This window comes from Chelon labrosus (assembly GCF_963514085.1).
Source record: "Chelon labrosus genome assembly, chromosome: 18".
Classification (NCBI taxonomy): Eukaryota; Metazoa; Chordata; class Actinopteri; order Mugiliformes; family Mugilidae; genus Chelon; species Chelon labrosus.
Genome location: NC_140351.1, coordinates 4,780,720 through 4,794,298, shown reverse-complemented (window position 1 = coordinate 4,794,298; position 13,579 = coordinate 4,780,720). Strand labels below are relative to the sequence as shown.

At 41.6% G+C, this 13,579-nt stretch overlaps 1 protein-coding gene across 1 annotated transcript; it reads left to right on the top strand.

Moving 5' to 3' along the window:
* The first annotated feature begins 8,399 nt into the window (after window positions 1-8,399).
* On the top strand, window positions 8,400-12,592 carry bambia (BMP and activin membrane-bound inhibitor homolog a). Its single transcript, XM_084565602.1, has 3 exons — window positions 8,400-8,942; window positions 10,413-10,703; window positions 11,426-12,592. The coding sequence occupies exons 1-3, from the start codon at window positions 8,867-8,869 to the stop codon at window positions 11,824-11,826; spliced, it is 768 nt and encodes a 255-aa protein (XP_084421728.1). The 5' UTR covers window positions 8,400-8,866; the 3' UTR covers window positions 11,827-12,592.
* Window positions 12,593-13,579: the final 987 nt, after the last annotated feature.

The window sequence follows — 13,579 nt, the reverse complement described above, 5'->3', positions numbered from 1 at the left end:
CGTGTCTGTGTCTGACGAGAAAACGTAGCAGTGGAGCTGCGCGCTGGGTTGCCAGATAGTTACGCATCCCCCCCAATAGAGAGACCGCCATCATAAAGTCACTTGCGGCTATTATTGTGTAACAAAGTGTACTGAAAATAACACTTATAATATTAACCACGTGCAATTACGTGCTTCTTAATATATATTTATATGCGTTTTAATTTTTTAAGTCACTTCCTATTACTACTTTAACAACGTTATTTGCGATTTTTTTGTCAATAAAATAAACTAAAACAAAACGAATGCATTAAATATATAAAATAAATACCCAGTTGACAGTTTCATGTGTCGGAGTTGTGATTTTGCTCATAATTATTTGAAGAAAGTGGAGCGTTTAAGAAAAAAGCCGTCAAATGCGTCTAACCGATGTGGATGTTGTACAAACCTGGCAACCAACACTGCAACCCCCGTTCTCCACCTCCCTCTTCCGATGGCAACATCCGGGACACAGACGCTGACTGCTGCAGGCTGAAAAAACTTTTTAAATTCTTTAATTTGACCTGTTTTTTGGTCGAGAAATACATTTTTCCCCCCTTCTATTTTTTTTAATGGAAATTTCGTTTTGACCATAAGAATAAATGATGCAATATGAACATTTATAAATAAGCGCTGTTGATATAACGAGTGCTGTAGAGACCAAGTAACTTGTTCTCTCCTGACATCTAGTGGTTGTACTTTGACATCGCAGACAATATTTGTATGGAAATGAGCAATGAATCTCTACAAATACATCCCTAGTGCCCCACAAAACAAATTGTATTATTTTAATTATGTCCATTTATAATACAACAACTACAATCATATACAATATTGTGATTCTTTAGGCAGTTGGATAAAATTAGCAGCGTAGCAGATTCATTCATTCATCTTCGGTAACCGCTTGTCCTGTGAAGGGTCGTGGGAATGCTGGAGCCTATCCCAGGTGTCATTGGGGTGAGAGGTGGGGTCCACCCGGGACAGGTCTCCAGTCTATCACAGGGCTAACACAGAGAGACAGACAACCATTCACACTCACACCTACGGCCAATTTAGAATCACCAATGAACCTAACCAGCATGTCTTTGGACGGTGGGAGGAAACAAAACTGCATATTTAGACTGAGCAGAGTATTCAATAAGGCTCCATAACGTGAAATGAGGATTTAAGAGCAACAGTGAGAACAACTGCTATAAAGGGACACACAAAAAAGTAAATAGAAATAAATAAATAATGGTGAAAGGGAAACTTTCTATTCCATATTTTTGTCTAGGCTCAGATAAAGTGTTCATCACGATAAATGGAATGCCTTGATGCATTTTAAAGACAAAAAACCCCGGATAATTCTTTCAAGAAAATTGTGAAAAGTGGGGTAAACGTTTTGCAAATTTACATTTGTGGAGAAAACATTTAGCAGCCTCCACTGATGGGTAAATATCTTTCATATTCATATTCATAATTCCTCCTGTTTGTATGTGATGAGGCTACTGGACACTGAATAAGGCACAATTTAAGGAACAAGTGAGCAGCATTAGGTGCAAGCACAGACATTTTAAGAAGCAAAAAACGAAAATAAAACAAAATACTGAGTATATACAAGTTACCTGCCATAAATGTTTTAACTATCCAAAATGTCCATGGAGAATTTAAACAGACTGTATGAGTAAAGTGACTAAAATGCAAATGTAAACAGTAGTTACAGGGATTTATATATTTACAAGTTATTGCCGAGGTAGAATGGGTAATAAATATATAAAAATAGATATAAAAAAGTGGAGGAATGTTCCTGGGCATAACCAAGAGTCTCTGGTATGTAAGTATAGAGGTTGGGGCAACGGGAGTGTGAATGTGCTATGGCTGTGTGTGTGCTGGAGAAGAGTCAGAGAGGAGTTGAGGAGGAGGATGGCTTTGGGGACGAAGGTGGCCTTTCTCCTCTGGGTCCTGCAGGCGGGACAGCGGAGCCGTCGTCCAGAGGGGAGCCACTGAAATGCTGAGTGGAGGACGTGTGAGGGGTCTTTGGTGATATTTCTTGCTGGGAGATGTGTCTGTTGGTCGTGAATGTGTGCGAGAGTTCTCACAGGCAGACCGATGATCTTAGAGCAGACCAAAACAGTGCTCTGCAAACGGCTTCTGCTGTGGAGGCTGATGGAGTTGAACCAGCAGGTTATTGAGAAGGTGATGATGCTCTCAATAAAACTGCAATAAAAAAAGTCTGTAGAATGACTCTGCTGACTCCAGAGGAGCTGAGTTTCCTCAGGAGGTGAAGTCATTGCTGGCACCTTCTGAGAGTCTCTTCTGTGTTGGAGGAGAGCAGGTTATCAAAGATGGTGCCCAGATATCTGAACTCCTCGAGCTCCACTGACGTTCAATGTGCAGTTATTAGAGTTAGTATTCAACATCAGATGCAGAACACGTGGAGTATGCTTTTTGAAATCTAACACATTTATATCTACTCCTCTTACAAGCCAGTGTGTACCCTCTTTGTGAGCAGCAGAGTTCAGACTGTCTCAGGGTCATGTTACCTCTCATACCCTGGACTCCCTGCAGAGGGCGCTATCTGCACGATCATTAATCCTTCACAGACAATCTCAGATGTTCAGTTGCTTTTTCTGCAGCTTTCAACTCAGTCACAAGGTTAAAAGCATAGAGATCATGAGTTGAAGACTGGAAGCTCTGGAAAACAACAATGAAAATATTTAACAGCTTTGATTTAGGTTCTAAAAGTTACAGAAACAAAACTTTATTACAGATCATGAAGAGACAAAAGTGCCGAGGTGAAGCTTTTACACTAAATACTTTTTTGATTCAACTCTCTTATCACATATAAATAAACTGCATTCGAGTTTTATTTATTTTATTTGTGTGTTTAAAAGTGGAGACATTTAATTTATCAGCCTTGAATATCATTTTTAGTTAAAAAACGTTTCTATTAAGACATTTTAAAATATTTTTGTGCACGATTTCATCTGTACATTTGTGCATGACATGGCTTTGTTTAAATTCTTCTAAAATATGTTTATATATATTTTGTATTTGTTTGTCCTCTAACTCTGTGTGCTCTTTACATAATTAACAAACCACCTACTCCTGAATGTGGACAAGACCGAGGAGCTGGTCATTGACTTCAGGAGGAAGAGGACACCAGTGGAGGACACCATCACCATCCAGGGCCTGGAGGTGGAAGCAGTGGACTCTTACAAGCTCAGGTCTTTTAACATATGCAGCAAGTTGCCTGAGATTTTCATTCAAGCAGTCTGCCGTTGACAGCGCCCTGTACTCTGCCGTGGTTTGTTGGGGGAGCAGCACCAGCAAGAAGGACATATTCGAATTGACCTGAAAGGCTGGTCATGCTATTGGCAGTGAGTTGGAGATGTTTATCCCAGTGAGGGACAGGAGGATACTGGACAAACTGCTCTCCATCATGGGACAATCCGTCATAATCCACTACACCAGACAATAGAGCTCAGATAACTACATGTTATTCATGTTAATGCACAATATTGCACCTTATTAATCCTTCCTATGTATATAATATATATTTACTCCTGTCTCTATTTCTCGTACATTTGTTCTTGTGCTAATTTTGGTGTAAAAACCTCATAACCCAGTTACACCTGGTCCATCTGTGCAATTTTATTTCTTTATTTATCTTTTATACACTAGAAAGAAACATTATTTAATCTTTCTTTTATTTGTGGTTCTTAAAAAGAATGTTTTTTTACGTGCAACTAAGCTACTGTGACCAAGCAGTGGATCAATAAAGTTCAATTCAACTGTGCAATTTTTGTTTTATCCTATTTTATTTCTTTATTTATCTTTTATACCCTAAACTTTTTTGCTCTTGATATATTTTCTGCCTTTTTATATGCTGTTGTAAACTGCAATTTCCCGATTGCAGTACAAATAAAGGTTTTTCTTCTTCTTATTATTATTTTAATCTTATTTTTATTTTGACTTGTGGTTCTCAAAAGTATTTTTTATGTGCAACTGAGCTACTGTGACCAAGCAATTTCCCTTGTGGATGATTAAAGTCTAACAAGGCAAATTTTTTTTATATACTTTGAGTTTCAGCTTTTGCTGGAAAGAAAGTATTTTTCGTGCATCTCTTCTTTTTACATCTTCTGTGTTTATAATCCTTTTTCTTGTTTGTCCATGTGCTCTTTACATAACTGACAACTGATTTTATTTGCTATGAACAAGAAATGACAATAAAACAAGTGTAATATATTGTGTTATACCAAACTTGCTCCTTTGTGTATAGTTATTTTTTATTTACAAGATTAAAAGAGCATACAATTTCAACTCCGAAACACTGAAGGCGCGGGCAGCATCAGAGAACCCGTCTGATAACCAGCCGCTCCAGATCATCCAGCACAGATTATCTGCTATCTACACAGCCATCTCTTGATTGAGGATGAGAGGACAGAGTGCCGCTGAATGAACTCTCCACATAAAACAAGTAAAAACAAAGATGGACGCCGTCAGTTTCCTGTCTCAGAGGCGTCCAGATAAAGAAAATCCTGTCTGAGTGCCTCTGCATACAAAGCCTCCGAGCCTATCTGCAACATCAAAGCGCGGCCAAGCGGCTTCCCAGCACGTCGACTGTATGTATGTATCCCCACAGTCGAGTCAAGTCACCCGGGATGTGGAGAATATTCGCTTCATTATGTCGGGGAGAGCAAACTAGATCACGGAGGACGGAGACAGTCTGCCTGTCTCTGACTCCTTCACAGAAACTGATATGAGTCACATCAAAGAGGGGGAGAGGAAGCACGAGAGGAGGTGTCAGAGGAAGCCTGTCTGCTGTGGAGGGAGTTCTTGCTGGACTTTCAAGGCTCGGATCATCAAAGTGGGAATATTTGATTAAAACAGGGGTCATTTAAAAGGCTTGCTTTAAATGTAGGGCTTTTTTTTTTTCTTCAAATCTCCCACCACTACTTTAGCAGCGACAAGGCATCGTTGCTCCGGCAGCAGGGGGGGGCTTTTGTTAAGCAGAGTTCCTCCCGTCTGTGGCAGGTCACACCTACGAGCGTCTCCTAATGTGTGAAAGCAGACGCAACCTGGGGGTCATGATTGTGACCTGAAAAGCCGTCTTACAGCACGCGAACCCCCGACCAACACCCCCCACCACCCCACCCCTCCTCCCTGTGCTGAGAGCTCGCTGACGCTCATCCTCTCAGCGGGACAACACACACAGTTTTGTTTTCTCACCGGTGGCCGCTTTTAAGCTTCCAGGGAGGCAACCGGAAGCAGGTTTCACTCACATCGAGGGTTTTACAGTGTTCTCTGTGGCTGCAGAAGAGGCTTTTAAGAGAAAAATGCATGAAACAAGTTCACAACTCAAGCTATTTTTATGTTATCAGCATTTTTTCCCCCTAATTTACTAGTAGGCATAAACTTTATATGAAAAAGGCAAACAAATCTGCAAGGATAGAGACTTATATTCCACTTTATTTATCCTGCGGTGAATCTAGCATCCAGAATTGTTCTGGTATTCTAAGCTGCATGCACTTTTATACTTTGAGTGTCAGTTTTTGTGAATACATTTTAAAATATAATGTTCCTTATTCCATATTCCCTGAAGTTAGTGTTTACATTTCTGCTCTTTTGTTGGTGCGCACCATTTTCACATTCTACTGTTACAAACTGAATGTGTGTCTGTGCAAGAGAGATGTCTGTTAACCAAGGGTCTGATAAGTAATTATATTTATATCAAGCTGAATTAAGAGAAATGTTTCTGCAGCCTCATTGAAAAAGTTTGTCTCTTTTAGGCCTGTATCATTCTACTATTACTATTATTATAAAAGCCGGAACCATGGCTTCAATGTTCACATCCGGAGCTTTAATCTTGTGGAAGCAATAATACATTATAAGATCATTAGTTTTAATAGCTTCAGAGCCAAATTGCAGAATGAATGTGATCCTGCATAAATAAAATAAAAAGTCTTTACCAGCTATGACCACGAGGTGGCGACGTTTAACTATCAAACACACGTAAATACATTTCCGGTCACATTTAAATGACTATTAGACCTCATAACTTTGTTATTTTAATGCCCTGATGACAGGAACTGACATTTTTGGACATATATGTTGTACTGAAATGAAACTTAAGTCTTTGTTAATGAGAATAAAGTGATATATACGAACATGTCTCATGCCCATTCCATATTTTATGCACTTACATATAGAACATAATGTATATTTACACTTGCACATCCTGTTTGCCCAATATTTTTATAACATTATATGCAGTATACGATGTTTGTACATTTCTACATCATGCACATATACTTTAAATACATTTGTAACTTACTATACTTTTTATTTTTTACCTTTATACTGATTTTGATTCCCCTGTCTCGGTGTATTAAAGCCACTGGATACCAAATTTCCCACGGTATAAATACAGCACCTATCTATCTATGTTTGAACCACTACCTTTGTCGACTTCTTCCACCCTGCCCCCTTTTTTTTTTTCGCAGATAAATGATGCAAAGCCAGCCGTGGACTGGCGCCTCTGTGGAATTGCACATAATTGCGGTAATTGCGGTGTGTCGTCCTCTATTTTCCCCTGAAGCGTCGTCCTCATCCTGTTGTCTGTTGACCACAGTTAAAGGCCTGCGGACTGAGAATGACCCCCACCAACAGCCAACACACACACACACACACACAATAATGGCACAATCCGAAATGTCTGCAAGAGGGGTTTAATATTAGTTAATATCTAACTGATACTAAATCATATCTGACATGTGTAACTTGTATTGTCATGTTTTGCATATTTGCATAGTTCCTTAAATGCAGAGAGCGGTTGGCCTGATAGAAATCGTGTTTGCATTGTCAACTGTTAAAGGTTAATTGTGTGTGTGAGCGTGCACTTTCTCTGTGAACGTGTGAGTGTGTGTGGGCGCGCAAGTGTCGTCTCGGTGGCGCCATGTGCTTTTTTGGATTGCTAATTTCTCTGAGCGGCCGTCCCCTCCTCCCTCCCTCCATATCCCTGCAGCAGCAGCAGCAGCAGCAGTCATGTAGCCCGAAGGAAAGCGACTCAGAGCGGCGTCATCCTGGCTGCCAGCACCGTGACGCTGCAGGTAGAGCTGCTGCTGCTGCTGCTGGACTGAGCTGACTTTATTCTGCAGCATTTAAAGAGGCTGCACACACACAGAGCTCTACAATTCACAATTAAAACGTCTTTAAACATATAGAGAATCATCTTCTCATCCATCAGCCCTGTTTGGTATATAAAAGGGATTATGTGCAAATTACACATCTTTCTTTGTGCACATGCTAAACATATGACAGGTCACATTGCAACACACCAGAGTACTAGCTCTGTGTCCAAAGTCTGCAGCAGCAGCAGCAGTGTCACAAGTCACCATGAGTCCATGGAGTGACCGATGGCATCTAATAATGACATATGGAAAATGGCATTATGGAAATGAAGGAGTATGAATGAAAGGACCGGTTTGATGAAGCTGGAGAGTGAGGAGCGGAAGATGACAGGAAATAAGATGTTCTGGACTACACAATAAAAGCAAAAATAGCTCAATAACAGTATATGATTAGATAGAACTGGATGTATAATGTATTATACACGGATTCTGCATTTTTAAATATAGTCAGGCAGCTTTACGTAATGTTATAGTCAATAAATAGCTTTTTGCCACTTTTCAGTCATGTTAAGCGACTTTATCTGAACATTTATTCACTCATGACGGCATAATAATCTTCTAAATGTAATTCTGATTTGACTTCTGTTGTTTTTATTATCTTCAGTGCCTTTTTTATAGGTTTTAATCATGCATTTCTATGCTTTTCACTTACACGTAGTTGTAAACTTTACAAGGGAAAGGCTGAAAGTCTAAAAATCACAAACAAACTGCACTGGAGTTTAATTTTTCTTTCTTTTTGCATAATCTTCACAACTGTTATTAACTTTTTTCTTCCTTCTAGACTCATTATGTCTACAAAACACAGCACACCTGCAAGTACAGTAAGTTTACATGATGTTACTGTCAATAAAAAGCCTTTTGCCACTAATCAGTCATGTATTTAACCACTTTGTTTGAGCATTTATTTATTTAAACTTAATTATAATTTAACTACTGTTGTTTTTATATCCAAAATGCTCATTTGCAATGGTTTACATAAACTTTTCTTTACCTTGTATACAGCTTTTCGTTTGCACTCTTATTTTGAAGGGAAATACCGGATGTGCTCTGACCAACGTCTCCTTTCTGCTCCCCGACCAATCAACGCCTCCCTCTGCGCTCCGACCAATCAGAGACAAGATTGGAGGCGGAGCTCTAACAGAACGCAGCTACTTCTTCGGCTAAAACCGAACCTGTCCCGGAGTCTGTTGTTCAGTCTGTGGTCCGGTCGTCTGCTCGTCCCGTTCGCCTTTTTTTTTTCCTCCTACCGTTTTTCTCCGTCCGGGAATACAAAAGTGATGCTTCACCGTCACCGGCTACGCACAGACACAGACGGGGACCAGCGCTGACAGCTTTCTATTTTTAAATCCATTTTCACTTTTTTTTCTTCTTCTTCTTCTTCTTCCAAGGAGTATACTTCAGTTTCAGTTTTTTTCCTCTCTCTCTCTCACCGTTCGTCTTGGTAGTAGTAGTAGAAGAAGAAGACGTTGTTCGTTATTCGTTAACTTTTCTGTCCCCTATGCGGGAGAGGAGACATTTTGGGGTGATTTTTATTTTATTTTCGGGCTCGTGTTTGAGCACAGGAATGCCCATGTGAACCTTTTATCCGTTTTTTTTTTTTTTTTTTGGCTGCCGCTGCTGCTGCCTCCTGGATATATACGAGGAATTTTCTTTTCTTGTGCGGCAACTCGCTGTAAATGGATCGACAGTCCAGTTTCATTTCCATTTGGCTACAACTGGAACTCTGTGCCATGGCGGTCCTTCTGACTAAAGGTACGTGTTTGAGGAGACTTTGCTCCGCCGGACGGGGGGCATGTTTTGTTAGCCTCTCTCTCAGCCCCTCAATCAGGATAAACAGGAGGCGATAGAAACGAGAAAGACTAGCAGCTAGCTTAACAACAATGTAGCATTTAGCCATAAAGTGTTTTTTTTTTTTTTAAGCTAGCAAAACAAGAACTATTTATTATTAGCTTTGAACTAAAAATAATTGTTTTTAACTCTAAATACAATAAAAACGTTTTTTAAACTAATTACCATTTAATAACTGGATTGAACAAACTTTTATTTTGAAAAGGCTTTCCTGTCTTAATAACCCTTTGTTTACCAGTTAAACCTCCTTCATTTCATGGCTTTTAAACATTATTAGTGCTATTTCTTAAACATAAAAGCTGGTATGTTTCACTTGGGACAAGCCCGTGTTTAAGCTGCCATTCATACAAGACTGAGCAGGGGCTAAAAAGCCTCCTTTGCTCTCTCTCTCTCCCTCTCTCCCCCCTTTCAGCCCACAAAGGGGCCTCTCCTTTCTAATGAAATATTCTCCAAATGACCTGCCTGAGCCCTGCTGCTCCAATCATTCACAGGGAAAACACTGATCTGATGAATGTGCCCCTGCACACATAGTCGGTGGAGGCTCCCTGAAAACAGTCGAGCTGTGGCTGCTGTATTTTTATTATTTATATTTAGCTTAAAGTCTCTGGAAACACAAAGAGGGAAGAACTTTCTGTTAATTGCAGAAGTAAAGAGTCACCTTTCACGTTAAAAGTGCCACAAAAGTTGGCCTTTTATTTTGTCTCTTGCGCCCCCAGATTTATGTTTTTGAAAAATGGAGGCTGTAGATGAAGTAATGAGTGGGCCCGTGTTTGCAGGCTGCTGCTGTAATGATAAGGTTGCTGGAAGTTCTTTTAGATGGGACCTCAGAGCACCCTACCACCTCCTCCCCGTCCCGCCACACCCCAACCCCCCAGGCAAGTCCTGACCACAAGTGAAGCTTTGCATGCAAACTGGCTGGTGGAGAGAGAGAGAAGGAGATTCTGCATCGCGCTCCGATTCCCCCACCTCCCCCTTGACTTGCAAGTTTCTATTTAGATTGAAAGAAATTGACGTTGGCAAAAAAAAACAGACCACTAATTATAAGCTACAAGTTTCCTGTTTTATAATACGGAGAACGAAAGGCCTCTTACTCAAGAGGGATAGATGCAAAATGTGGAATATCCCATGAGGTCTTTAAAGTTTACCTGGCTGTTTATTGCAGGGGCTTAGCTGGTACTTAGAGGGAGCAGGGATTCAAAGTAAATCCACAGAACCCTTGAAAGCGTGGAAAGGGTTTGTCTAAGATTTTGTAGGGTATTCTTTCACGCAAAATCAAGCTGGCTGCCTCTTGTTAAATTATCAAGCTAAAAAATCAGGATCTTCTTCATATTCTTTCTCACACCTGCCTTTTCCCCCACGTCTTTTTCTTTCCAGGAGAGATAAGGTGTTACTGTGACGCACCGCACTGCGTGGCCACTGGATACATGTGCAAATCGGAACTGAACGCCTGCTTCACGAAGGTCCTGGACCCGCTCAACGCGAACTCTCCGCTCACCCACGGGTGTCTAGACCCCGACGCCGCCGCCGCCGACGTTTGCAGCAGCAGCAGCAGCAGCCAGAGGGCGGTGGACGCTCTGACCGGGGCCGCGGCGCTGGAGTGCTGCCACGACGACATGTGCAACTACAGGGGCCTGCACGACCTGGCGCACACCAGGGACTCGACAGGTAACAGGAGAAACCTCGCAGAACTGTGAAATTCTGTTTAACTTGATTTATAAATGATTTGGATGAGTGGGTATCCATTTTGCCCCTCTTTCCACATCTAGAGGCAATACGCTGAGCTGTAGGGCTCTTCAGATACTTACTGTTTATGGACGTACACGCCACCCTCGCCCCCTTTTACGTTTTTTCTCTCTCAGCATAACAGAACTTCAGTTTGACTTTTAATGGGCTCCAGCTCTGCGCCTGGGAAGGCAGGGAGCAGCCAGTTTACCTTTAAGCACTTGGAATGAGATCAGATATATTCTTTTTTTTTTTTATTATGTGTGCACCATGTAATTTTCCCACTGAGTAGGAATGTGCCTCATTGAGTGAATATTCCCCAAGTCTGCTTCTTGGGTAGAAAAACTGGCTTGTAGAGTTATGAAACGTTCATAGCTCTCCTCTGCTCTGACCCTAAGCGGAGCAGACTATAGGTTATTACCTCAAAGTTGGGACAAGGTGACTCACTTGTTTTTGTCTTTCTCACTTCCTCATTCTTGTGTGTGTGCCTTATTTCCTCTCTGTGGTTACGTTCCTTCTCATTAAGCCACAGCAGTTCATTTCAAACATTCTTATTTGCTTTAAAACTAAAACTCTAAATGGCGGATCAGTGTGAGTATCAGGAAGCAGTGGAAAGTTTAGGAGCTTGCATTTAACCATGTCTTCCCCCCCCTCTGTATGTGCAGACAGCAACAGCAACAGGAACCTGGTGACCCGGGTCCAGGAGCTGACCTCGGCCAAGGAGGTGTGGTTCCGGGCGGCCGTGATCGCCGTGCCCATCGCCGGCGGCCTCATCCTGGTGCTGCTCATCATGCTGGCGCTGCGAATGCTGCGCAGCGAGAACAAGCGGCTGCAGGACCAGCGGCAGCAGATGCTGTCGCGGCTCCACTACAGCTTCCACGGCCACCACACCAAGAAGGGCCACGTGGCCAAGCTGGACCTGGAGTGCATGGTGCCCGTGACGGGCCACGAGAACTGCTGCCTGACCTGCGACAAGATGAGGCAGGCCGACCTGGGCAACGACAAGATCCTGTCTCTGGTGCACTGGGGGATGTACAGCGGCCACGGCAAGCTGGAGTTTGTATGACTTCCTGCTGGGAACTATGAGACTGTCGCCTCTCCCCACTAACAGCCAGGACTGCTTCTTAATGGCTGGCTTTTGCCTTTTTTTACTTTGGAAGAAGAAGAAAAAAGACATTCCCATGTTTTTTGTCCATTGGAGTGTTAGATTTCTTTTTTTTCAACCAGTGGCGAAAATAGATACGAGACTGATCTCATGCCGTGTTGGTTTTTTTTTTGCTAGAGGAGCACTTTACTTGAAAATGAAAGGCAAAAGCTGCGAGGAGGAGCCGTATTTAAACTTGAGAGGGCGGGACTGAGGTGGAGTGAGCCTCCATCACTGCTCCGGAGGATCCTGGACTTCTTTTTTTTTTTTTTTTACACTGAGCGCTGAAGGATTCCAAATCTGTCTTATTTGCACATTTGTAAAAAAAAAAAAAAACAAAAACAAAAAGAGTTGCTTAAAAACAAGAATTCTACACTGACACCAGGGTACAAAAAAAATAAAAAAGTAAGCAGACTTGCTTGAGGAGTAAAATAATTCAGTGTTGGACTGTAGTTGTGCACACTCCTCCGTGTACGTTTCATGATTCAAGCTTATTGTAAAGAGTCTAAATATATATATATATATTTTTGTCTGATAAAACTGACCAGTGTGTGTCTTATTCTGGGTGAATGTCCAACATCTCTCTGTCTCTTTCTCTCTGTCTCTCTCTATCTGTGTGTGATCAGACTATAAGCTTGATTGTGAGTGTGAAAGAAAAAAACTTCCATTAAAAGTGACTTTTTATTTATTTGTTGATTCCCTCTCGTGTTATTACTGAACATTTCACCTTTAGAAACGGGTGACGGAAAGCACAACAAGCAGCTTTGTTTCATTTTCCAGACGCGATTCTTCCTCATTTAAACTAAAACTGTTCTACTTTGGTCTCGTCTGTCAACAAAACATTGTCCCAGCAGTCTTCTGGCTCGTCCACATGATGTTTTAGAAAGTGACAGATGGGGCGAAACGTTCTTTCCGTGGTTGTAAGAGAGGGCCTTCAGTTGCTTAGAAGTTGTTCCTTTTGTGCGTCTTCTTTCGGAGCGATCCTCGGTGGTCGACCGCTCCTGTGGAGAATAACAGTTGCGTTAAAAAACCTCCCCCGTTTGTTTCCAATCTGTCTGATTTGTGGATTCCAAACTCTTCAGAGATGGTTTTGTAACCTTTTCCAGCCCTGATGAGACTCAACAACTCAGAAAGCTCGTTTGTCCGTAAACACGTGCTGTGAAGATCAGATCCAGAGACGAATTATTTTTATCTTTTAAACTGAACGAGGCACTGGACGACACCTGCGTCTCATTACGCTGATTGGAAACACTTATGAACGGATCCTGCAGGTGCACATACTTTTGCACCTCTCAGATATGTAATATTGGCTCATTTTCCTAAATAAACAAATACCTAAAGCAAAAAGCTCTTTAAAAGAACAGGTGAGGGATACAGTAGAGTTACAGTAGAGCTTCTATATCTGTCCCAGTAGTTCATTGCAATGCTCAGCAGCGTGTTGGTGACATGAGATATTCTTCTGCTCGTATAAATTCCTCTACGTCTCTTTATTGCATCGCTGATGAACATATCCCACCAATAAGTATCCTACTCCTGGAAATGCTAAAGCCCCAAAATGTGTATTAATCCACAGCAGAAAGTAGTCCCTCAAACAAATACTGTTTTCAATTTTTCTAGTAGGTGCCACTGAGCCACACGGTATTTAACTCTAAAGTACAGAGGGGCACAGGCATGG